This window comes from Podarcis cretensis, assembly GCF_951804945.1.
Source record: "Podarcis cretensis genome assembly, chromosome: 16".
Classification (NCBI taxonomy): Eukaryota; Metazoa; Chordata; class Lepidosauria; order Squamata; family Lacertidae; genus Podarcis; species Podarcis cretensis.
The window spans coordinates 31,109,218-31,136,218 of NC_137186.1; the positions used below are offsets into that span (position 1 = coordinate 31,109,218).

At 44.9% G+C, this 27,001-nt stretch overlaps 2 protein-coding genes across 2 annotated transcripts in view; one reads left to right on the forward strand and one right to left on the reverse strand.

Annotated features, from left to right (window-relative positions):
* Positions 1 to 14,273, reverse strand: part of HIRA (histone cell cycle regulator) — a 69,747-nt gene extending 55,474 nt beyond the window's left edge. The window contains exon 1 of the mRNA XM_079956521.1: positions 14,050 to 14,273. Within this exon, the coding sequence (XP_079812647.1) occupies positions 14,050 to 14,086 (37 nt within the window). The 5' untranslated portion in view covers positions 14,087 to 14,273. The remainder of the gene's footprint in view (positions 1 to 14,049) is intronic.
* A 5,148-nt stretch (positions 14,274 to 19,421) lies between these two features.
* On the forward strand, positions 19,422 to 26,176 carry MRPL40 (mitochondrial ribosomal protein L40). Its single transcript, XM_079957252.1, has 4 exons — positions 19,422 to 19,581; positions 21,657 to 21,740; positions 22,703 to 22,858; positions 25,654 to 26,176. Exons 1-4 carry the CDS (start codon positions 19,511 to 19,513, stop codon positions 25,961 to 25,963), a joined length of 621 nt encoding a protein of 206 aa, XP_079813378.1. The 5' UTR covers positions 19,422 to 19,510; the 3' UTR covers positions 25,964 to 26,176.
* Positions 26,177 to 27,001: the final 825 nt, after the last annotated feature.

Consider the following 27,001-nt stretch of genomic DNA (forward strand, 5'->3'; position numbering starts at 1 on the left):
ATCCTTTTTAACTTCTGACCAACATTTTTCATAGTTATCCTTAAATAAGTTCACATTCTTGGATGTTAAGTTTACCCCCAGGTATTTTACCCTTTTTGTTATTTCCAAGCCTGTTTCATTCTGAAAACTCTCTCTTTCTTCCATTGTTAAATTTTTTTCCAACACTTTCGTTTTTTGTTTATTCAATTTAAAACCTGCTACTCGACCAAATATTTCAATTAGTTCTAATACTCTTTTAGTACTAGTGTCTGGCTGTTGCAAGGTCAATACTAGGTCGTCTTCAAATGCTCTTAATTTGTAATGTCTAACTCCGACCTGAACTCCTTTAACCAACTGGTCCTTTCTAATCATGTTTAACAAAACCTCCAGGACTGATATAAAAAGCAAAGGGGATATTGGGCATCCCTGCCGTGTACCTTTTTCTATGGGTATTTCTTCTGTTACCACATTGTTTACAATTAACTTGGCCTTTTGTTGGAAATATATTGCACCTATACCGTTTTCAAAACCTTGGCCTACCCCCATCCCTTGGAGATTCTTTTTCATAAAAGTCCAACAGATATTGTCAAAGGCTTTCTCCGCGTTCACAAAAATCAGAACTGCTTTCCTGTTAATGTCAACATCTAGCAACTCCAAAATATCTATAATGTTCCTCACATTGTCTGACATATGTCTACCTGGGAGAAAGCCTGTTTGGTCCTTATGAATCTCTTCTATCAACACTCTTTTCAATCTTTTTGCCAAAATGTCTGCAAAAATTTTGTAATCCACATTGAGTAAAGATATAGGGCGGTAGTTTTTGACCTGGTTCTTCTCAGTCTCTGTTTTCGGTATAAGTGAGATGAAAGCCTCTTTCCACGATTCAGGTGCCTTTTTCCCCTTCAAAATTTCATTGCAAACTTCCTTCAATGGTTGTATCAGCCATTCTTTCAGCATTTTGTAGTATTTGGCCGTCAGGCCGTCTGGTCCTGGTGATTTTCCCAATTTCATGTCTTGGATGGCACCCTCTATTTCTTGTTCTGTTATTTCCTCATTTAAGATCCTTTTACTTTGTTCTGGAATTTTTGGTAGACCGTATTTTCTGATGAATTCTTCTATTTCTTGTTCGTTGATTGGCCCTTGTGCATACAATTTCTTAAAAAAACTTTGAAAACAATTGTTTATCTCATTGGGTTTTTGGATAATTTTCCCATCCATTTCTAGACTTGTCACAGTGTTCATTTTCTGCCTTTTTTTCAGTTGCCATGACAGAAGTTTCCCACATTTATCCGCTGATTCAAAAGTTCTTTGTCTCGATTATTAATAATAATTTAACCAACTCTTTTGAGATCGCGAAGGGCACAAGACAGGGTTGCCCTATATCCCCCCTTCTATTTATTATGGTACTAGAAGTGATTACAAACAAGATTAGGGAAACCTCCGAAATAAAGGGAATCAGATTAGGAGCCAAAGAGTATAAACTAAAAGCTTATGCCGACGATTTGGTGATATCGCTAGGAGACCCAGTAGTGGGCATCGGTAAAGTTATAGAGTTGCTTGAGGAGTTCGGAAATCTGTCCGGCTTTAGACTAAACAAAGTTAAAACTAAAATGCTGACAAAGAATTTAACTGAAGAGCTGAGAAACCAGCTAGAGTTGAAAACGGGAATTAAGGTGGTGAAAAAGGTAAAATATCTGGGCATTTGGATATCCGCGAAAAATATAAATCTAGTAGAAGATAACTATACAAGGACCTGGAAAGAGATAAAAAAAGACCTGGACACCTGGAGTAGGTTAAGACTTTCTTGGTTGGGCAGAATGGCCGCAGTTAAAATGAGTATTCTCCCAAGGTTGCTGTTCCTATTTCAGAACATTCCGGTAATCAGGGGTACGACATCATTCAAAGATTGGCAGAGAACCCTGTCCAGATTTATTTGGCAGGGCAAGAGAGCAAGAATTAAATTTAAACTACTCACAGACCGCAGTGACAGGGGAGGGTTTGCCGTTCCTAACCTGAAACTATACTATGAGGCCGCGTGTCTGTGCTGGATCAAGGACTGGATTGTTTTGAAAAATGTAGATTTGCTGGACTTGGAGGGGTTTGACGCCAGATTTGGCTGGCATGCGTATCTATGGCAAGATAAGGAGAGGGCACACAAAGGATTCTCCAACCACATAATCAGAGGTGCGCTACTGGAGGTATGGAATAGAAATAAGAAACTTTTAGAAAAAGATACCCCATGGTGGTTATCACCAGTTGACATTTTGACAATTAAAAAATCTAATATGGAAGGTCAAAGATGGACCTATGAGGATCTATTGGTAAAATCAGACAAAGGGTGGAAGCTTAGACCTTATGAAGAACTGAAGGATAAATTAACAACCTGGTTGCAATTTTACCAAATTAACTCCTTATGGAACGAGCATAAAAAAATAGGAATGAGTGAGAAGAAGTCTAAATTCCAGGTGGAAATAATAGAAGGAAACTCCAAACTCCTATCTAAAACGTATAACCAACTATTAGATTGGGACACGAAGGACGAGGAGGTAAAGGAGGTTATGACTAAATGGGCCATAGATCTTGGTTATAACCTAGACTATGATAGATGGGCGAAACTCTGGAATAAGGACATGAAATTCACGGCATGTGTCGACCTATGAGAAAACTTACAAAAAATGATGTACAGGTGGTATCTTACCCCTGTGAAACTAGGAAAAATGTACAAGACGGGGGACAAAACTTGCTGGAAATGCAAGGTGAAGGAAGGAGACTTCCATCATATGTGGTGGGCCTGTGAAAAAGTAAAAAGGTTTTGGGGACTTATTTATGACGAACTAAAAAAAATTTTGAGATACACCTTCCCTAAAAAACCGGAAGCCTACCTTTTAGGAATGGTCAGGAAAGAGATTAAACAAGAGGATCAAACCATGTTCCAATACGCAACGGTAGCTGCCAGGATATTGTTAGCGCAAAGCTGGAAAACCCCCAATATCCCAACCATCAGAGACTGGCAATCTAAGTTACTTGAGTATATAGAGCTAGCAAGGATGACACAGAAGATCAGGCATCAGAAAAATGTAAAATTTATTAATGATTGGAGCAAATTCCTTACATACATGGAAACAAATTTAGGAAACATTAAAATTACAGTAGGTGATATATAAAGTTTGAGAGGTGTAAACAAAGGTGACAAAAATACCCCGCAGGAAGTTAACGTGGGAATGCAACTCAAGCCGTTTTGAAGGGAAGTCAAGCACTGTTATGTGATGGGTGATGGGTGGGTGTATAAGTGTGGATGGGTTTGTACTTTTGTTTTATGTTATTCTTTGTACTCTTGTTTTATGTTACTCTTTGTTTGTTCTTTTTTGCTTTTTTCTTGTGTCTTTTTTTTTCGTGCTTACGAAAAAGAGTTTAATAAAAATTTATTTTTAAAAAAAGGAAAATGTTCAGGCAGCTCAGTCTGGGAAGCTGGTATTTCAGCAAAACTGATGGAAGAGTCCTGCTTCCCTTCTCCCCCTTTGCTCTGCAGCTTGCTACTAGAATAGCTGCTGTTAGGTGACAGTCTGGCACACAGGTTGACCTTATACAGTGGTACCTTGGTTCTCAAACGCCTTGGTACTCAAACAACTTGGAACTCAAACACTGCAAACCCGGAAGTAAGTGTTCTGGCTTGCGAACTTTTTTCGGAAGTCGAACGTGCTCCGTTTGGAGTGTTACGCTTCTGATTTGATTGTCACACTTCCGTTTTGAGTGCCACACTTCTGTTTTGAGTTTTACGCCAAGGTCTGTCTGTTTTTGCTATTTATTTTGAGGTCTGTTTTTGTTTTTGCGGCTCTTTGTTTTTGTTTTTGTGACTGTGTGGACCCAGTTCAGCTACTGATTGATTGTGTGACTGCAGTACATAATTTATTGCTTTCATTTTATGGATCAATGGTCTCGTTAGATAATAAAATTCATGTTAAATTGCTGTTTTTGGGTTGTTTTTAAAAGTCTGGAACGGATTAATCCATTTTGCATTACTTTCTATGGCAAAGCACACCTTGGTTTTAGAACGCTTTGGTTTTGGAATGGACTTCCAGAACGGATTAAGTCTGAGAACCAAGGTACCACTGTACTGAAGCAGACATCGTAAAAACCCTTCAAAACCTTCCGGGTTGTTATTTTATGGGGGGGTGGGAGAAAAGAATAAAGACTCAAAGCTAAGTAAAAGTTTATCCAAATGTGCATTTTGAATGATAACGTTTTCTGAAATCTTTTGGATTGGTGATATTACTGCCCACTGCCAGCCATCGGAGGTCTGAATGAAGCTTCGGCTACTTTACTGAACACCTTCTTCCACCAAGGACTGAGCATCTGGTAACAGATGAGCAAAGGATGAATCACTGGGATTACAGGGATTAGCTGTCTGGAAACAGCAAGATAAGGAACGGTAAAAGGTAAAGGTACCCCTGCCCGTACGGGCCAGTCTTGACAGACTCTGGGGTTGTGTGCCCATCTCACTTAAGAGGCCAGGGGCCAGCGCTGTCCGGAGACACTTCCGGGTCACGTGGCCAGCGTGATATCGCTGCTCTGGCCAGAGCCAGAGCCAGAGCCAGAGCCGCACACAGAAACGCCGTTTACCTTCCCGCTGGTAAGCGGTCCCTATTTATCTACTTGCACCCGGAGGTGCTTTCGAACTGCTAGGTTGGCAGGCGCTGGGACCGAGCGGCAGGAGCGCACCCCGCCGCAGGGATTCGAACCGCCGACCTTTCGATCGGCAAGCCCTAGGCGCTGAGGCTTTAACCCACAGCGCCACCTGCGTCCACAGCTATGTTTTCATAGCACTATTTGCAAACCTACCAAAACTGATAGTTTTGGGAAGGATTTTAGCTTCATGCAGGAGATTGCACTTGATAAACCATTGAGGTCCCATTCCTCCCTAAAATATTTAAATCAATATGCTTGAGTATATTCTGTTTTTCCTGAGGACAAACTTATTCCAAAGATCTTAAAAGCCTGAACATGCTAGGATCTCAGAGTTAAAATATGCTAGAATCATATTCCTGCAATGAAGGAATATGCAGCTGTCCCACACAGGGATTGAACCTACAACCTTGGTGTTATCAGCATCACACTCTAACCAACTGAGCTATGCCACAGCCCTGGTGCTCCTGTGGGCCAGACAGCAGAGTGGAGGAGCTCACTCTGCCTACCCACGAGAAGACGCGACGGTGGCGGTGGCAGTTGTGGTGGCAGTGGCAGCAGCACAGCAGCTGGGGCTAGGGAGAAGGAATACCATATTTTTTCATCTATAAGATGCCCCCGTGTATAAGACGCCCCCTATTTTTGACGTTATTTTAAAGGGGAAAAACCTAGTCTATACATGGAAAAATACGGTACTTGACCCCCTCACCTCTTCTTCCAGCTCCCCTCCCCCCCCAGCCTGCCACAAGGTCTGAGGGACAGTGGACCAGTCCGCCGCTAAAAAAATTTGCCGACCCTTGTCGCAGAACATCTACATGCTTCAAGCATTTCTCCCTCTGTTGCAAGTATCTCCACAGTGAACCTAGTGTTTTATTACTTAGGAAGGAGTGTGATATGCCTCTTAAGGTAAAGGTAAAGGGACCCCTGACCATTAGGTCCAGTCGTGGCTGACTCTGGGATTGCGGTGCTCATCTCGCTTTACTGGCCGAGGGACCCGGCATACAGCTTCTGGGTCATGTGGCCAGCATGACTAACCCGCTTCTGGCAAACCAGAGCAGCGCACGGAAACGCCGTTTACCTTCCCGCCGGAACAGGTACCTATTTATCTAATTGCACTTTGACGTGCTTTCGAACTGCTAGGTTGGCAGGAGCAGGGCACCGAGCAACGGGAGCTCACCCCATCGCGGGGATTTGAACCACCGACCTTCTGATCGGCAAGTCCTAAGCTCTGTGGCTTAACCCACAGCGCCACCCGCATCCCAATATGCCTCTTAATACTACTTAATTTAGAGGGTTTCCGATTCTTTCCTTTCTTACTACAGCAGTTCAGAGCTATGATGGCTGGATGGGGACAGATCAATGCCGTTATTTTCTACGGGCATCACTTTACAACCAGCTTTGCTAGCCAAATACCCTACAATCAGCATTCTTATGAACAAGTTGCCTAGTTATAGTAATTTCCCTAATGACAGCTTGCCTTGGTTTGGAATGCTTGTGTAGTTTGGGACAAAATTTTCTTCCGCAACTATCCAAGCTACAGCGTTCCAGCCCAAAGGCACGCCGCACACAAGCACCAACCACAACAGTACATTATGCTGTAGGAACTAGCATTTACTCTTCCGTTTCCCCCTGAAGTCAATATCAACTGCCCTAAGGTACACATTCTAAAATGGTATGGCCCAGGTTGCTTTCTGTCTCGTTATTTTCACAGTTACGGGGTTTCCCACCTTTGAAGGGGTCATAACCAGGCTCCAACTAAGCCTTCTGCTATTAGCGTTTGGAAGTGTGCACTAGCATTCATGGACGACAAGATCTGATCTAAGGTAGGTCACAACTAAGGCTGGGCAATATCTGGTTTTCAGCTTCGTGATATATCACCAGTTAAGCATCCTGGCAAATAGAAGGGGAAGAAATGGAGGCAGTGAGAGATTTTACTTTCTTGGGCTCCATGATCAATAGATGGTGATACAAGCCACGAAATTAAGAGACGCCTGCTTCTTGGGAGAAAACAATGATAAACGTAGGCAGCATGTTAAAAAGCAGAGACATCACCTTGCCAACAAAGGTCCGTATAGTTAAAGCTATGGTTTTCCCAGTAGTCATGTATGGAAGTGAGAACTGGACCATAAAGAAGGCTGATCGCCGGAGAATTGATGCTTTTGAATTATGGTGCTGGAGGAGACTCTTGAGAGTCCCATGGACTGCAAGAAGATCAAACCTATCCATTCTTTCGGAAATCAGCCCTGAGTGCTCACTGGAAGGACAGATCCTGAAGCTGAGACTCCAATACTTTGGCCACCTCATGAGAAGAGAAGACTCCCTGGAAAAGATCCTGATGTTGGGAAAGATGGAGGGCACAAGGATAGTGTTCTCGAAGCTACCAGCATGAGTTTGACCAAACTGCAGGAGGCAGTGGAAGACAGGAGTGCCTGGCGTGTTCTGGTCCATGGGGTCACGAAGAGTCGGAGGACACAACTAAACAACTAAACAACAACAACAAAGCATCGCAATATACTGATATATCACAATGTCAGAAATAAGGATGGAGCTATGTAAAGGCATTGGCTGGCTTCAAGCTTTTTCCCACATTGCAATTTTTGCATAGCACACACCCACACCCCATGATTTGCAATATATTGGCCAGGTCAAAAACTATGAAACCAATATCACAATTTGGACTTCAACCCCATTTTGGATGCTATACTGATATACCATAACCCAGCCCTAGCCACAACAGCGGTTCTACCACAATCTCTTTCTGCTTGTATATTTAGGTTTTAGTTAGGTTTTTAAAAGAGGAAATAAACGAGGAAGAAAAAGCACAGAAGCAACAGAAGGTGGAAGGAACTCTTTCTACCTTTGACACTGGTGCAGAAAACAAAATTTCAGTAGGTACAGTGGTGCCCCGCAAGACGAACGCCTCGCAAGACGGAAAACCCGCTAGACGAAAGGGTTTTCCGTTTTGGAGGCGCTTCGCAAAACGAATTTCCCTATGGGCTTGCTTCGCAAGACGAAAATGTCTTGCGAGTTCCTGCGGGGGTTTTTTCCTTCCCCCCCCCCTTTTTCTAAGCCGCTAAGCCGCTTATCAGCTGATCCGCTAAGCCGCTAAAAGCCGCTAAGGCGCTAATAGCGCTAATCCGCTAAGCCGTCAATGGGCTTGCTTCGCAAGATGAAAAAACCGCTAGACGAAGAGAATCGCGGAACGGATTCTTTTCGTCTTGCGAGGCACCACTGTATAGCTTTTGGCCTAGCTAACAAATTGTACCTGCCAAGCCTATACAGTCACAACAAGAGGAACATAAAGAGTGTTAAAAACTCAGAAATATAAGTTAATCGCCAAATGGCACCTTAAACCTGGGTTGCACTTGCCACATTAGAATGTCTAGGCGCCTTTTTTAAAAAAATTATAATGAGAGGTATTATTATGATTTTTCATTTCATTTCTATACCACTTTGTATTTTAAAGAATATTTGGGGGAAACCCTCAAAGTGGTTTACAACGCATTAAAATATAAAATAAAACAATCCAGAATAAAACCAATTCTAACTTCAAGTAAAATATTTCAGATCCTTCTACAACTGGCATTCGGCTTTCCCCATATTTGTTTACCTACTTAATTTATATAGCTGACCCAAAGAGGAGTACTCTAGGAAGCCAGTGTAGGACCTGAGAGACCAGGGTTCAAATCCCCACTCAGTCATGAAGCTAACTGGGTCACCTTGGCCAAGTCAAACCTTCTCAACCTACCTCACAAGGTCACTGTAGGGATTAAGTGAGATGGTGGGGTGGTCTGTGAACCATGGACTCCTTGGAGAAAAAGGGCAGGATATAAATGCAATAAATGAGCTCTTCCTGCTTACCTGCTACAGGGGCCAGCCAGATGGAGATGTCAGTTGCCAGCCTGGCATCTAGAGATCTCCACATGGTCACAATTGGACCCGTGCTGATAACAAACGAGCCTGGCTAATTTCTTACACTGGACTGAGGGCACTGTCTAGGTTTGGGCAATGCCTGGCAAACCCTATCCAGTTCCATGACAGAAGAAAGAAGATAGATACTGTATTTTTCGCTCTATAAGACGCACTTTTTCCCCTCCAAAAATTAAGGGGGAATGTGTGTGCGTCTTATGGGGCGAATGCAGGCTCCATGGCTTCAGCGAAAGCTATGCTGCGCTCCGGAGGCTTCGCGTTGCTTACGCTGAAGCCTGGAGAGCGAGAGGGGTCAGTGCGCACCGATCCCTCTTGCTCTCCTGGCTTCGCTTTGCTGGAGAGGCGCTGCACAGCTTTCCCTCTCTGCACAGCACCCCTTCAGCAAAGCAGGAGGAGAAATGGAAGGGGCTCCGTTTCTCCTGCCGCTTCGCTGAAGGGGCGCTGTGCAGAGAGGGAGAGAATTTTTTTACTTGTTCTCCCCCTCTAAAACCAGGTGCATCTTATGGTCGGGTGCGTCCTATAGAGCGAAAAATACGGGTAAGTATAGTAAATAAGTATACCTTGACACTTTGAAAGCATTCTCATCAAAAGTCACACTAATTTTGTTTAAGGCATCCTCTCCCTGCGCCCCAAGGATAGACGATATTAAGAACACAGACTGCATCTGATACATTAAAAACTTAATCATTTTCCTTTCACTTGCTAAAACATCTGTGTTCACCTATCCTCTTCGGAAGTGGTACCTTTTTTTCTGCACTTTGTGAACCATGAAAACTTGCCACTTTTTGAAGGCCCAACACAAGATATTACTCAGACACTGAAGAGGACCATGGCATAAACCAATGCCTCTGAGCATTTTCAGTCGGAATTCTTAGCGTGGTTAATAGTGATTTTCAATATCAGCAACTTTGCTGGAGTCTTTTTTCGAAATCCACAAGCAACAGACCTCTAAAGCAGGCTTAACTCAAAAAGGGCAGCCCTGCTGGATCAGACTAAAGGTCTAATCTGGCGTTCTGCTTCCTACAGTGTCTGAATAGATCATAGATGTGAGCTTCCCAGAGGCCAGCAGGGCATGAAAGTCCTAGCCAAGGGATGCTAACCCCTGCATTCTTGCAGGGAGGTCTTTGCCACATGACCCAACCTTTTCATTGCTGTGTATGAGTGTTTCAGAGTGGGACCGGATCAGCTTTTACAACAAATTTCTAAAGGAGCTCTCAACTGCAGCACTATATACGGTATGAAATCACACAGAGATGCAACGTTAGAGCATGAAACCTCTTCCACAAAGCATGGGGCTTCCGGTTAAGTAAGCTTGCTTCATAGACCAACTATTCTAGGCTATTGACAAAGAGTGATTTGAAAAGGGTAAGACAATGAATGCTGCTCAGTGTTAAATAGTAGAATGGGCAGTGACAGAACTATGTACCTATCCAGAATAAATTGAGGATATATGCACACTGGAAATTCCTTCCAACCTGCTCTAGCAGGGCTCTAAGTAAAAAGGTAAAGGGACCCCTGACTATTAGGTCCAGTCATGACCGACTCTGGGGTTGTGGCGCTCATCTCGCTTTATTGGCCGAGGGAGCCGGCGTACATGTGGTCAGCATGACTAAGCCGCTTCTGGCGAACCAGAACAGCGCATGGAAACACCGTTTACCTTCCCGCAGGAGCGGTACCTATTTATCTACATGCACTTTGACATGCTTTTGAACTGCTAGGTTGGCAGGAGCAGGGACCGAGCAACAGGAGCTCACCCCGTTGCGGGGATTCGAACCGCCAACCTTCTGATCGGCAAGCCCTAGCTTCAGTGGTTTAACCCACAGCGCCACCCGCGTCCCTGTATGCATGTATATGTCGCTTATATTCCCAAATGGCTGTGTGACAGTGACCTGACTTGGCAAGCTCCAGCAATCAGCTGATCCTTGGCACTTGCAGAATGCTGTTCACAGTACTAAGTTCACAGGACCGGAGACCAACAGTTGATCCTTGACACTTTCCACTGTGATGTCTGGTGATTAACAGGTGGGGCAGCCCCATCTTCCTGTCAAATGTGGCCTGGGGCAAGCGGGGAGGTGATAAGGGAGATAATGATTTGGACTGTGGGTCACATACAGTTCTCTACCTTTGCTCTGATATGTAACACCTGATTGTATGGTGACAGTGGGAATGTGTATCAGGCTAAAGAAAGGATCTACAGTTTTTAAAATGCTGTTGTTCCTTTTGGGGTGGAGATTGACCAGAGAGGTTCCCAAGGCTCGTTGCTTTGTCATTCAGAGAGAATTAGGTTATAGGATGTGAATAAATGGTTCCACTGGACCAGACAGGCTGATTGGGTTGCATAGCAAACCTCCTTACTGCATCAGACCAGGCCTAATTTAAATATTATTTACCCAATGCACAGAACACAAGAAAGCACATAGTCTGAGGATGCGGAGCTTAACTTTTTAAAAGCCCCTTACCAGGTGTGCATCACCCAGATTTCTGAGCTGCTGCTACATGCACATTGTGCAGTGCTTACAGCACAGTCTTGACCATGTCTACTCAGAAGTAAGTTCTGTTGAATTCATCAGGTCTTACTCCCAGGTAAGTGGGGTTAGGATTGCAGCCTTAAACTTTGTTCTTTGCATACAGCATCAGTATAAATAAGTGGTTTTTTCAGTGGGGGTGTGTGTTTTCTTGGATTAAATAACATCTAAAGTGGGTCACCATTGCTCTGTCCATTTATTCAGCATGGGAGACAAGTGCATCAGAGAGCTGAGCTTTAATCTGGAAGGACAGGAAATTGGAAGTCTGTGTGTTTGAGGAGAGAGGGGCGAAGTAATCCACCCCACCTACCACATGCTGCAGAAGTTCAGCTGGATACCGTATCATTTACCTTGTCTCAGAAATATCCCCTTACCTGATGGTCTGCAGAGACAGGCTGGTGCAACTTCCTTTTGGTGTTTAGGGTGGTTTAGTGTTAGGATAGCTTGCTGTTGTTTAGGGGTGCTTTAGAGCCCTGCTAGAGACGCGGGTGGCACTGTGGGTTAAACCACAGAGCCTAGGGCTTGCTGATCAGAAGGTCGGCGGTTCGAACCCCCGCGACGGGGTGAGCTCCCGTTGTTCGGTCCCAGTTCCTGCCAACCTAGCAGTTTGAAAGCATGCCAAATAGGTACCACTCCAGCGGGAAGGTAAACGGTGTTTCCGTGCACTGCTCTGGTTCGCCAGAAGCGGCTTTGTCATGCTGGCCACATGACCCGGAAGCTGTACGCCGGCTCCCTCGGCCACTAAAACGAGATGAGCGCCGCAACCCCGGAGTCGGTCACGACTATACATACATACATAACGGCCAACTGATCATCAGGGTTTATAAAGTCAAGGGCACAGTGCTTTGTAGTGCCTGTAAACCCTGTTTCTGCTCAGCCACATCTTTACCTGCAACACACCTGATCAGATGTATGGGAGGTAGGTATGACTTGATCAAAATGGCCTCAAGGCTCAAACAACATGATGACCCCTCTCCATCCTCACAGGCCCAGTTTCCCACAGCTGTCATGGGTTATGATTATACTGTAGCAGTATGCTATTAACACCTACTTAAAGTAGCACAGAAAAGCTCTTTCCTTGCTCTGCTCCTTTTGCAAACTGTCAGATTAAGGGCTTGCAGTTGACATCTTGTAAAACTTACTTAGCTTAATGCAAAGAGCTCTATGGGGCTGCTTTGCTTTCCAAGCTGCACAAGTGCAGTAAAGACTTGCACCAGCAGTTCTTTAGAGCCGTCTTACCCCAAAATGGCAACTAGACATCCCATTTTGGCAACTGTAACCTTGGTTTAGGGAGCCATTTGGCACCCAGCTTTGTATTTTATATATGTATATGTATATGTATATGTATATGCAGTGACACGGGTGGCGCTGTGGGTTAAACCACAGAGCCTAGGACTGTGGGTTAAACCACAGAAGGTTGGCAGTTCGAATCCCTGCGACGGGGTGAGCTCCCGTTGCTTGGTCCCTCCTCCTGCCAACCTAGCAGTTCGAAAGCATGTCAAAGTGCAAGTAGATAAATAGGTACCGCTCCGGTGGGAAGGTAAACGGTGTTTCCGTGCGCTGCTCTGGTTCGCCAGAAGCGGCTTAGTCATGCTGGCCCCATGACCGGAAGCTGTACGCCCGCTCCCTCGGCCAATAAAGCGAGATGAGTGCTGCAACCCCAGAGTCGGCCACGACTGGACCTAATGGTCAGGGGTCCCTTTACCTTTATATTTATATGTATATATGAGTTTCCAACACTGCATGTGCTCAGAAACTTTCAGAGATTGCCCTGTGTGTCCCAAAATATGGTCTGATCTCAGAGCACAGCCAGAAGGAATGCAGGGCAACTATTTTTCTAAAGCTAAGCCACTCTGGGTTTCATGATGGAAGTAAGATGGAATGTAAATGCAAGGAAATAAAGTAAGTAAAAATCTTACTCAGAGAAAGTCACGTTCACTGAACTGCACCCTGGAAACCCCTATCTGTTTCACACCAAGTGCGTGGGGTACACCCAAAGGATACCTCAGTAATAAAGAGAAGGGGCCACCACTCTGCAGATGCTCAAAGACCCTTCGGAGACAGATTGACAACCTGATTCAATGCAAAGCAGGTTCCTAGGTGTGTGCTGTGGAACACCCGTCAACTGCATCAGGGCTTCCTCAGCAACGAAGAAAGGAGTGACTCTACACATGCCCAGAGACCTCTCGGCTGCTCCGGAGCCCAACTGAGGATTCTGCACATGCTCTGAGTCAAGCCTAATTCTTTAGGAGGAGGAGAGGTGTGTTTGTATGTGAAACTCCACACATGCCCAGATATCCCTTGACTTCTCCGGAGCCCAACCCAACTCCTTTAGGGGGAGAACAGGTGTGGGTGGGTGTGAAACTCTGCACATGCCTAGAGATCTCTCAGCTTCTCTGGAGCCCTACCGTAGAAGGCTACACATGCTCCAAGCCAACCCTAATTCTTTAAAAGGAGAACAGGTGTGTGTGTTTGAGAGAGAGAGAGAGAAGCTCTGCACATGCTCAGAGATCCCTTGAGCTGCACATGCTCCAAGCCAAGCCTAATTCTTTAGGAGGAGAACAGGTGGGTGGGGGTAGAACTCTGCACATGCTCCGAGATCCCTCCAGCTGCACATGCTTGGAGCCAGCCCTACCCCTTTAGCAGGAGAACAGGTGTGTGTGGAACTCTGCACATGCTCCGAGATCCCTCCAGCTGCACATGCTTGGAGCCAGCCCTACCCCTTTAGCAGGAGAACAGGTGTGTGTGGAACTCTGCACATGCTCAGCCCTCCCCCTGCTTCTCCGGGGCCTGCCGGAGAGGCAGGGCACATGCACAGAATCCGAGAGCACCTGGCCAGCGCCTTGGGCGTGGGGTGGGGTGCGTGGGTCGGCTCTCTGCACATGCTCTCGCACACCTTGCCCGAGAAGCCCCCCGTCCCCCTCTGGCTCACCGCTGTGGTTGACCCAGGTCGGCTTCAGGAGCTTCATTTTCCTCCTCCTCCTCTTCTTCCTCCTCCTCCTCCTCCTCCTCCGCCTCCTGCCGCCGCTCGGGTGCCTGGGCCTCCGTGTTGAGGGCGGCTGCAGGTCGGGGCAGGCTCCGCGAGGCTGGCGAGGGAGCTGCGGGTGCTGGGGGCGGCGGAAGGCAGGCGAGGGCTGGGGAGTCGCTGCCGCCGCCGCCGCCGCCGCCGCCGCTGGCCTCACAGCCGGCGCCCCGCCGCCATGGGCTGCCACCCTCCTCCTGCGCTCGCCCCGCTCCCACCACCGGCCGCCGCCGCCGCCGCCTCACGGGAGCTCCATCCCGGCCGCCCGTCCCGCCAGCCGCCCCTTCTGCCTCCGCCCGGCAGCATCCCCCGCTCCCGGCGGCTCCCCGGCAACGCCGGAAGTCAGCGGAGGGCGACGACCTAAGCGGCCCGGCGGGAAACAAGAGGCGACGCCCAGGGAGGAGGCCGGGGAGGGAAAGGGCGGCTGGGCTGGCTCGCTCGCTCGAGGGGACGGGGCGATATGCAGCGTGGGGAAGAGGAGGAAGGGGGGGGAGAGCAGCTGCAGCCAGCTAGCTCCCTGGGCTCCCCTTTCCCGAGAGGGGGGTGGGCTGCTGGGGGGCAGCTAGGGGTCCCTCCTGTGCTGCAGGATACAGGATTGTCCCTTACTCCAATTGGGAAATGCTGTCTCCTATCTATCTATCTATCTATCTATCTATCTATCTATCTATCTATCTATCATCTATCTATCTATCTATCTATCATCTATCTATCTATCTATCTATCATCTATCTATCTATCATCATTCTATCTATCTATCTATCTATCTATCTATCTATCTATCATCTATCTATCTATCTATCTATCTATTTATCTCTCTCTCTCTCTCTCTCTTTCTCAGTCAAGTCGTGGGTCTTCTCCACGTGTCTGGAAGGGTGTGTGAAAGGTCCAGAGGTAGCATTATTATTATCAATTTACCATGGGGCGGAAGCAGGGCCGGATTTAGGTTTGATAAGGCCCTAAGCTACTGAAGGTAATGGGGGCCTTTATATGTCCAGCTGTCCTTTGCCAACAACAAATTGTCGCTCTTTTTTGTGTTGAATATATGCTATATGGTAATTTACGGACCTAATAGGTATCTAAAGCTATTTGCACATGCAGAATGTAGGCACCCTATATATAGAAATGAGCAAACCAGTGATATTTTAGGGAGCAGGCCAGCAAGCGGGCGCCTACACAACACAAAACACTGTTGCTGTATGTAGGTTTAATTTGTTTTTTATCTTATATTTTGGAAATGTACATTGAGGTTTTTTCCCCTTAAAATTTTTTGGGGGTCCCCAAGAGAGTGGGGCCCTAAGCTATAGCTTGTTTAGCTTATACATAAATCCGGCACTGCTCCTGTGCTGTATGATACAAGATTGTCCTTTATTCCAATTGGAAAAGGCTGTCTCCTATTTCTCTCTCTCTCTCTCTCTCTCCCTTTCTCTCTCTCTCTTTTTCTCTCTCTCTGTCAAGTCGTGTGTCCTCTCCGCATGTTTGGAAGGGTGTGTGAAAAGTCCAGAGGTAGCATTATTATTATCAATTTACCATGGGGTGGGAAGGTTCACAGACTATGAAGGACCTGCTCACAAATTTATTGACAGCTGCACGAATTATTATAGCCAGGAAGTGGAAGGGGCAAGAAGAATATAAAATGGAAGAATGGCATAAAGAGGTGTGGGATATAACTATTAATGATAAATTGACAAGTGCCATTGAGGTAAGACTGGAGATATGCAGGAGAAATGATTTCGAGGAGATATGGAGGGTGTTTGTATAATTTGTACTGTTAAAACGGAAAGGGGTTGAAATTTTGGGAGGTTGGGTAGTTACAATAGAATGGTCTCGGTGGTGGGGTGCACATCTTTATTCTTATTTATGATAATTACTTTGTCAAAATAAAACGAGGAGGAGGAGGAAAGAAAGGTCATGTGGTTTAGCTCTGGGTAGCCAAGCATAGACAGATTGGCAATTTTTCTCACACGTGTGTATGTGTGTGTGACAAATTCCAGAGCGGTCATCCTGTCAGGCTGCAACAGATTGGAATGGATTGCTTTGAAGTGACTTCAGGACCAGAGGCAAAATAAAATCAATGACATGACACACACCCCTCCAACTACCCCACCCTAGCAGTAGTTCCTGAAATGGTCCATTTGGATATTGCCATTGTTGCCAGGGCTGCCAACACCTGTAGGTCCCAGCCAGCAGGGGAAACAGTCAGAGGGGATAGAAGTTAGAGTCCGACACAAATCCGGATGGTGGGAGCTGGGAGTCCAACACAAATCCTCACTCCTGGGGCATGAAGTTGCTTCAAGACCTGCCATATTGGGAAACCTGTGGTCCTCCAGTTGCTACAGGAGGACGCACCCCACACTCAGCTCTCTCATCATCTCCAACTATTGGACTTGCTATCTGTGACCGAGTGCATTGGGAGTCCAACAACAGCTAGAAGGCCACAGGTGTATGAAGTTGCTTCAAGACCTGCCTGCGCTCCTCTAAATGCTGCAGGAACCTCAGCATTGGGAGATGGGAGCCCAGCAACATCCTGGATATAGCAAGTGTTGAAATGCCTTCATATATCAGGTGTGGACCTCCAGTTGTTGCAGGGCTACAGCTTCCATCATCCCTGGCTGTTGATTATGCTGGCTGGGGCTGGTGGAAGTTGGAGTCCAAGAGTGACTGAAGAACACCACAGGCTCTCGATCTCTGCTGTATACATACTGTTGACTTCCTCACAACAATCCCAGTCGGTATTATTCCCCATAGTCTAGATGGAGACTTTAGGCTGAGAGGGCAGGGAAAGGAGGCAGCACAGATACACCCCACCGGAAGCAAATAATAAATAAATAAACCTTTTATCATTTTTTTCTCCTCTATAATTCTATGATTTTATGAAGGGCTTTATTGACTAATTATTGACTTGTACAATTTTGTGCATGTTTACTTAGAAGTAAGTTGTTTTAATTTCAATTAAACTTAACCACACCTGAGACCAAGAATGTTCAGGTAGCTCTGCATTAATTCTATTTTAATCATCCTAAAAACTGTCTAATAAAGTCTTTGAATCTCATATATCCCAACTCATAATCCATAGAATTGCATAAACTTTATTTATATACTTTACAACATCTCATAAAGTATCTAACACCTTCTGAAGAATACGCTGCTGTGTGGAAAAATATAATAAAGGATTCCCAATTCTGTATATGTTTCTGTTGACCACCTTAAACTTCATCATTGCAACATATCATTGTAACTTTTATTTCCATTCAACCATTGTCAAAATTTAATATTTGCATAACAAAGCTTGATGCCAACATTCATATAGATTGTCATATACACAAATGATGTTGGTTGATTGGCAGGTGGAAACGATTTGGGAGAAATGGCATCACAGGCCAAATTGGACACTCTAGTCAGCCAAGATTGGCCTGCAGGGCAAAGGTTCCCCACCCCAATATACAACATTAACTCTCAGAAATGTTCAGGTATGGGTTTTTTTTTTAAATAATAACATAAAATTGGTTTTCTTTTTGTACTTGCATTTTTATTTCCATTACCTCTTATGGTATCCAACATTTATTTGCCTTGGTGCATTTCTACCATAAATAAAATAAACAAACTTTCAGTATTAGATTCACATTTTTTGCATCTCTGGCCTAAATTTATAGCACCTGCTATGCTATAACAAATCTCTCATATACTAGTGCACAGTGAAAAAGCATGCCTCACTTTTCATACACAGTACAGTACAGCATACTTCCAGATATCATACATTATGAACACATTGTTAAACACTGGTCTGAGCCTGGCCCATCTCCTTATCAAAGAGATTCAAAATGTTGCGCAACAGAGGAATCTCATGCAAGAGATTGCCAAATCTATTGTGCAACGAAGTTACCAGCGACCTTATGTGTTCTCTTGTGCAACAATGTTATTCCAGCACAAGACATTCTTGAGCGGAACAAGAATACCAGTATAAGTGACTTCAACAGTGTTGCATTGAATATAACAAGAAATGTTACCCTTCCAGGCCAACACAGCTATGTGACTTCCTCCAGCTGTTATTGGACTCCAAACTCCCATCATCCCTGACCATTGGGCATGCTGACTGTGCCTGATGAAAGTCGTAATCCAGTCACGTTGGTTCCTCCTCTCTACTCTAGAACTGTTACTTTCCCATGTGCAACAAATATTGTTCCCCCTCATATGCAAATGAATGCAGATTTACTAAGTCGACTACAACATATAATGAACTGACTACAATCCTTATATAGACTTTCCAGGCAGCTAATCCCATTGAAAACTGTAGATTGCATTTTTTTTGGTTTACGTTACATGAAATTGTCCTATTAAAAATAGGATTACAGACCTTTCTTAAAAGTATTTAAAGGGAATTGATTTAGACTGCACAGGAGTAAGTCCCACCAAGTCAGTGGGGTTTTAACTTCTGTGTGGATATGGATAGGACTTCACCAACAGACAGTTACTGTGCTTAGAACTGGTACCACAAAGTGTGGCATATTGCATTTATAGAGAAACTAGTCACTAACCCCCAAATCACGCGTTTTACATGATACATCGAAGACAGACAAATTAACTTTAAATTGGAGCTTTTTTTTAATATATTAATTCTAAGGAAGACAATCCACAACATCCTTCCTCATACTATGTAAAAATCAGGAATACTTAACATCTGTATTACTCATGCATTCCCAACACGTACATTGTGCTTACTTGTGATGATTTTATCCTCTTATATCTTGCCATGTAAGCAGTTTTCCTGGTCTTATTTTATCTTGTCTCCTACTGTAATTGAGTTTTGCTGAAGTGTTATTATGGAGGAGGCCCTGTGCGCCGCTTGCTAACATTTTAAAATTATTATTTTGGCAGGGGGTCAGTGGTAAACAGCCTTTTCCGTTCCATTGTTACTTTTCCATTCCATTGCACTCACCAACCTTTGCAACCGCCTTTTTAAAAATGGCAAATATCTGTACTGCTGAAGACGTTTTTTAATTAATCTGTACCTAGTTATGATTCTTCAAAGTAAATAAATATATACAATAACAACAGCTAAAGAATTGGAGCATTGGGTTTCTACTGTTCCCTAGATTAATATACAGTAACCTGAATTCCCCAAAACTCTGGGACAGCCAATAAAAGAATGGAAGACAACCTGTAGAGATAAAACTCTTTTATTAACGGGAAAACAACTCCCAACCGAGTCGGTTCCCCCCCCCGGAACCTTTGTGCAAGGGCTCCTGAGTAGGAAGGACCTCAATGGCGGCAGGACCGTTGTGCAACGCCGGAAGTGTCCCCCTTCCGGAACGGAGAGACCTGGTGCGCTGCTGCACTTGGGAAGGTTCGCTGAGCTGAAGAGCGGAGGAGAGGCATGTTGGGCCAGGTTGTCGCTTCTGGGGCGCTGAGCCTCCTTCGCAGCGGGGCAGGAAGCTCTTTACTTAGGTAGGGGGCAGGGTAGTTTTTTTGTGTTGAATATATGCTATATGGTAATTGATAGACCTATTAGGTGTCTAAAGCCATTTGCACATAACAAAATATGTATATTATCAAAGTAATTGTTGAACTGAAATACAACTAAGAAGAAGTATATTAATAGGTAAAGGTAAAGCGACCATTAGGTCCAGTCGTGACTGATTCTGGGGTTGCGGCGCTCATCTCGCTTTATTGGCCGAGGGAGCCGGCGTACAGCTTCCAGGTCATGTGGCCAGCATGACTAAGCCACTTCTGGCGAACGCCGTTTACCTTCCCGCCAGAGTGGTACCTATTTATCTACTTGCACTTTGACGTCCTTTTGAACTGCTAAGTTGGCAGGAGCAGGGACCGAGCAACAGGAGCTCACCCCGTAGCGCCGACCTTCTGATCAGCAAGTCCTAGGCTCTGTGGTTTAACCCACAGCGCCACCCGCGTCCCTAGTATATTAATAGTGAAATACAATTAAGAAGAAGTATATGAATAGTGAAATAATTATTAAGCTCTAACTTAAAATGATTGGGGCCCATTACTTACATCAGGCTTCCTCAGACTCAGCCCTCCAAATGTTTTGAGACTACAGTTCCCATCATCCCTGACCATTGGTCCTGCTAGCTAGGGATCATGGGAGTTGTAGGCCAAAAACATCTGGAGGGCCGAGTTTGAGGAAGCCTGACTTACATCATAGAAGCCTACATAACACAAAACACTGTTGCTGTATGTAGGTTTTATTTTATTTGTTTTTTATGTTATGTTTTGAAAATGTTCATCCAGGTTTTTCCCTTTAATTTTTTTTGGGGCCCCCAAGAGAGGGGGGCTGTAAGCTATAGTTTGTTTAGCTTATACATAAATCCGGCACTGGATGGGAGGCAGGGTGGGAGGGCTGATCCATCCATCACCCATCAAAAGGAAAACGTTTCCTCATGTGTATCCAGATACATAAAAGGCGTGCCTGCTAATATCAGGCCAAGAATCCGTGTAGACCAGCGTCCTCTTTCCAAAATTGACCTTGCAAGAAAATTAGTAGCCATGGCCTGCGGTTTGCCATTCAAGCAGGGTAGACTGCACTGGGGCATGGAAGTGCATTTTTAAAACAGGGTGGTGTTTTTTAAAAAAAGATTTAGATTTTTGTCTGAATCATTCAGGCTGGGATAGTACAGTCAGTAGAGCATGAGGCTCTTGATCTCAGGGTTGAGGGTTCAAGCCCCATGTTAGGCTAAATATTTCTGCATTAAGGTAAAGGTAAAGGACCCCTGGATGGTTAGGTCTGGTCAAAGGCGACTGTGGGGTTGCAGCGCTCATCACGCTTCAGGCCGAGGGAGCCAGCGTTTGTCCGTAGTCAGCTTTTCTGGGTCATGTGCCCTGCATGACTAAACCGCTTTTGGCGCAACGGGAATGGAAACGCTGTTTACCTTCCCGCCGCAGTGGTACCTATTTATCTACTTGCACTGGTGTGCTTTCGAACTTCTAGGTTGGCAGGAGCTGCAACAGACCAATGAGAGCTCACCCCGTCACTGGGATTTGAACCACCAACCTTCTGATCGGCAAGCCCAAGAGCCTCAGTGATTTAGACTACAGCACCATCTGCGTCCCTATTTTCTGTATTGCAGGGGCTTGGACTTGATGACCCTTGTGGCCCCAAGTTGCTACCTATTGGCAATTTCAAATACTCAGGTTGCTCCTGTGACATTGCTGTGCACTGGGCAAATGGTGAGACACCACTGCTTGGTCCAGCCCGCAGTGGCTATGCCACACAAAAGATGGGAAAAAAACATGGGCCCAATCCACAATCCTTTATGCCTTAGCTTCAGTAAGTTGGTTTGAAACATTTGCAAACAGGAGTAGAAGAAATAACCATCACAGAAGTGAAGAAGGGTTTGCAGTTGGGTTTGTCACTGGAAGTTGCCCACGATTGGGGCGCCAGGGGCACAAAGATGGCATAGAGGACGTTGAGCTAGATTTAAATGAGGTGTTGGGTGATGCCTGTAATCTTTGCTATTGCGTGCTATATAAATATTGGAATGAATGAAATATTGCTTATTTCTTAGTTCTCAGCTAATCTGGAATGTCCAAGGTCGAGCGAACCACTGGCAGTCTTCACTTCTTGGACTGAGGGCAGCATTACCTATGAGGTAAAACCCAAATCAGCTTCGATCTTATAGGTACACAACAAGCCTGTGAGAGTGAGTGTGACTGGCCCAAGGTCACCAGTGAACTTTGTAGCTGAGTGGGGAACTGAATCCAGGTCTCCCTGGTCCTAGTCAGACAATCTCAGGGTTGTGGGTTTGAGCTCCATGTTGGGCAAATAGATTCCTACATTGCAGGGGGTTTCTAAGGCAAAAATTTCACAGTGGTGCCTCACAAGACGAAATTAATCCGTTCCGTGAGGCTCTTCGTATAGCGGTTTTTTCGTCTTGCGAAGCAAGCCCATCGACAGCTTAGCGGATTAGCGCTATTAGCGGATTAGCGGCTTTTAGCGGATCAGCTGATAAGTGGCTTAGGGCTTAGGAAAAGGGGGGGGAGGGAAAAAACCCCGCAGGAACTCGCAAGACATTTTCGTCTTGCGAAGCAAGCCCATAGGGAAATTCATTTTGCGAAGCGCCTCCAAAATGGAAAACCCTTTCGTCTAGCGGGTTTTCCGTCTTGCAAGGCGTTCGTCTTGCGGGGCACCACTGTAGTCACATTTACCTGGGAGTCAACCCAGCTGAATAAGGCAAGACTTATTTTCAAATAAACATGTGTAGCATTGTTCATTTAAGAAGAGTTCTGTGTATTTCATGGATGATCCAATAAAACAGAGAAGGGGAACCTGTTGCCTCTCCAGATGTAGCTGGACTCCGACTACCATCCAACATGGCCAGCGGGCAGAGATGATGGGATTTGTAGTCCAATGTCTGGAAGGATACAAGCTCACCAATCCTTTAATATAACGTATAGTTTGAAATGTTTTCTGTCCAGCCTGTTTTTGATACCATCAAGGTAATCCTTCAGAGGCATTATTGGAATGTAGCATATAGTTGGCCTGAGTGATAATATTGCATGTCTATAATTGCTGATAAGAACTCTTTTTAAAGTGTTTCTCTGTCTCCATTAGAGCAGAACCAAGGAAGAAGAAGAAGGTGGATCAAAAGAGAGATATAGCCATAAGAGACCGGTTGAGGAAGAAAATAAAAAAATTACAAAAAGCCCCTCAAGAACTAATTCCTATTGAAGACTTTATAACACCGTTCAGATTTCTAGATGAAAAAAGGTAATTATCAGGCATTCCCATGCATACAGTGTGGCCACAATATATTTTGCATGGTTTGCAAAGCAGATTTTTCAGTATTTTGTTCTAAGGGAAGTGATTCTGGAGTAGCAGTATTAATCTGATTTAGTTGTGTGAAAAAATTCAGTTGTGTGCATGTTTGAGAGAGGGGATAGTTTATACTTTTTCTGCATTTGTGCAATCATATTTCAATTTAATAAGCGAAGTATTATCCTAGTGTATACAAACCCTTCTCTCATCCGTTTGCATGATACACCCTTTATGGGGTATGTCTCAGTGAAAGGCAGTGGTATCCGACTAACCATTGTTTCTGTGTCCAGTTCTGGGCGTCACAATTTAAGAAGGACATTGACAAGCTGAAATATGTGCAGGGGGCGGCAACCAAGATTATCAAGGGTCTGGAAATCAAGCCTTTAACAGTTGAGGCAATTAGATATGTTTAGCCTGGAATATCGACTGAGAGAAGATATGATAGCTGTCTTTAAATATCTGAAGAGCTGTCACATAGAAGATGGAGCAAGCTTATTTTCTCCTGGGTAGGACCCAAAACAATGACTTCAAGTGACAAGAAAGGAGATTCTGACTAAACATCAGGAGGAACTTTCTGACGATAAGAGCTGTTCTATAGTGGAACAGATTCTCATGAGAACTGGTGAACTTTCCTTCCTTGGAGGTTTTAAGGAAAGGATGGCTGGCCATCCTTCATGGATGCATTACAGTGGTGCCTCGCAAGACGAAAAGAATCCATTCCGCGAGTCTCTTTGTCTTGCGGTTTTTTCGTCTTGCGAAACAAGCCCATTAGCGGATTAGCACTATTAGCGGCTTAGCGGATCAGCTGATAAGCGGCTTAGCGGATCAGCTGATAAGCGGCTTAGCGGATCAGCTGATAAGCGTCTTAGCGGATCAGTTGATAAGCGGCTTAGCGGATCAGCTGATAAGCGGCTTAGCGAATCAGCTGATTAGCGGCTTAGCGGATCAGCTGATTAGCGGCTTAGCGGATCAGCTGATAAGCGGCTTAGCGGCTTAGAAAAAGGGGGGGGAGGGAAAAAAACCCCGCAGGAACTCGCAAGACATTTTCGTCTTGCGAAGCAAGCCCATAGGAAATTCGTTTTGCGAAGCGCCTCCAAAACGGAAAACCCTTTCGTCTAGCGGGTTTTCTGTCTTGCGAGGCATTTGTCTTGCGGGGCACCACTGTAGTTGAGATTCCTGCCTTGCAGGGGGTTGGACTAGATGACCCTTGGGGTCCCTTCCAACTCTACAACTCTGTGATTCCCATTTCATCCAGACCAGGGACATAGGTGGTTATTAGCCTTGGACCAAGCCAGAATTTTAAATCACAGTTTGAAGGAGGTTTAAGATCGTGGCTTGTTCTGAAGCTGGTAAACCTATTTTCCTAGTTCAGACAAAAAAGGAAACCACGAGTAATTGGAAATTTCTTTATTTCATTGAGCTCTGTTGCCCAGGAAGGAGAAGAAGGGGTTGTATGCATAAGTAAAAGACTTGTACAGTGGTACCTCGGTTTAAGAACAGTCCGGTTTAAGAACGATTTGGTTTACAAACTTTGCAAAACTGGAAATAGTGTCTTGGTTTGAGAACATCACCTTGGTCCAAGAATGGAATCCGAATGGTGGAAGGGCACCGGCGGCGGGAGGCCTCATTAGGGAAAGCGCTCCTTGGTTTAAGAACGGTTTTGGTTTAAGAACGGACTTCCAGAACAGATTAAGTTCGTAAACCAAGGTACTACTGTACTTCATAATATGGGATATGGTTGTCCAAAGGAAGCCAGTGCTAGCCTGAGACTATTGTATCCGAGTTAAGTTCAACTTCTGATTCACTGACATGTTCAAGGAGTGGATTGGATATTAAATAGCACTCGAAGTTTCAGCAATCAGTAGCTATTTTCATGTGAAGACAAAATACAATGAATATAGCATGCTGCCTGTCCCTTGGTCCATCTAGCTGAGAATTGTCTCTGCTTACTGGTAACAGCTCACTTCGCATCTTTCCCTGCCCTACATGGAGATGTCTGGGATTGAAATGGGAAACATTTGTATGCAAAGCAAGTACTGTTTCATACAAATTCCTTGTTCGTGATATGGGTTCCCTTGCTTCAGGATTACAGTTCTGTGTGGTTTAAGTAACTTAAAGATAGTTGATGCCCCCAAATTACACTGATCAGCCAAAGGGTATTTGTTAAGGCAAAGGAATTATTAGACGCTGATGTTGCTCAGCTTTAATGTAACAGAAATATTTCACAATAAAGTCAAGAACCCAGTGCTGCAATGCGGCACAATGGACCTTGTAACCACAGAGGCACACTTCTAAAATTGCTTCTTTTCCAAAGATTCAATGTCAGTTTGGCTTAAGAAATTTTAGCTCTCGTAGTTTCACCTTCTGAAACAAGGATTAACAGCTCAGGAACTTGTGCAGGTCTTGTAAAAATAATCTTCCAACTGGTTGGCCCCAAGTATGTAACTGTGTTTTGTTTTTTAGGAAGGAACTAGACAAAATAGCGGTCAACTGCAAAGGAGATTTTGATATTTAATTTGGGACATCTTACCTGAGAATCTTCTGCTATTCTATTCTATTTAATGCAACAAATAATTTTAGTAGCTGTGACCGTGGTTTAATTGTATGTCTGTGCCCGACGATTTTTATGGTTATTGTTGTTTTTTCTTTTTCTTTTTTCTTTTGTTCTCCTTCTGAATGATGCCGTGGCCTATGGCTAGTGCAATTAAAAGTTTAATTGGAAATTGTGTTTTGTTTTTCTCTTTTAGGGTGCGAGACACCCCTCCGCTCTCCCCCGAGGAAAGCGAAAGGCGAGCTCTGCTTATGAAGAAGTGGTCATTTTACAAGCAAAAGCAGCATGAGGCAGAGAAAGGTATAATCAAATCCCTTGTGGATGCCCAGGAGGCAGCGTTAAAAGAACTGCGCCTTGAATCGGAGGAACTGTACGAGGCAGCAATTCAGCGAGACGATGGTCTGTTCCCTTTTGAGAGGCAGGAGCTTATGCACTCACCGCCGCTGCCTAAGTATGAGGCTCCCGACGGAAAATGTGTCGACGTCACCAAAGTATATACACAGTGATTCGGAAACATTGCCAAGGAACTACTGGAAGATTCAGCAAATGCAAAACACAGTAGCATGAACAATGTGTGGTCATTCATTACTTCTGAATTATCAGAAATGAACAGAACACAAGAGCAAGCCTCCCTTTTAGAATAGGGTACATTCTAGACATCCACTATCCTTCTCTCTTTGTGCAAAGAATATGTGACATAAACAACATTTTTATGATGATTTTTTTCGCCATTTTTTCCTGATTAGTAGCCAACCACTGGTCTGCCAGCTGTTGTGTGGAATACGACTCTCATCGTTCCTCACTGTTTGTTATGCTGTTTGGGGCTGATGGAAATTGATTGCTTAGCCACCTTTCCTCTGTGCACCAGCTTGGACAGAATGTGTTCAGCTAGGATATGTTATTGGGTCTACATTCTAAGTAAAGCTATGTTAGGAGGGGGAGGGAAGGGTTCTTTCCTGCTTCTCATAGCAACCCCTCTCGAGCCCTAGTGGATAGAGCCGCACCCCACAACAAGGACTCTGGGAATTGTTAAGATGGAGAGGTCGGAAGATTGTACATCCCATGGGGTTACCAACCTTTTTGAATTTTGAGTGTGTTCTGGGGACACCAGTCCCCAAACAGCTGCCACGGGAGGGTGGCATAACACATGGTCGGCATATATTGGTGAAGCTTTCACCATAATCATATTTCCTATGAGAAGAGGCTTAACCAACCTCTTGTATGTTATGTAGAAAATAAGCTGCAACAGCACATTAAGGGCGAGAGGGAAAAAGCAGCTCCTTAGGGCCTTGGGATTCCTATCACTTGGGGTCCAAACAACTCACGCACCAATCACAGCTCTGACCACTCATTGTCTAAAAACACAGACAGGAAGGAACAACCAGGCTCCCTCATTTCAAAAAAATCCCTTGGAAGGATTTCTGCACATTTTGCTTCATGGGAAGGCTAGGTAAAGGTAAAGGGATCCCTGACCATTAGGTCCAGTCGTGGCCAACTCTGGGGTTGCGGCGCTCATCTCACTTTATTGGCCGAGGGAGCCGGCG

What these genes read in the sequence shown, in the direction of transcription:
- MRPL40 (XM_079957252.1), top strand. Translation starts at nt 19,511, where the DNA reads ATGTTGGGCCAGGTTGTCGCTTCTGGGGCGCTGAGCCTCCTTCGCAGC. An exon ending in AGGGCAGCATTACCTATGAG is followed by an intron (nt 21,741 to 22,702) that starts GTAAAACCCAAA and finishes TGTCTCCATTAG; the next exon opens with AGCAGAACCAAGGAAGAAGA. An exon ending in AGATTTCTAGATGAAAAAAG is followed by an intron (nt 22,859 to 25,653) that starts GTAATTATCAGG and finishes TTTCTCTTTTAG; the next exon opens with GGTGCGAGACACCCCTCCGC.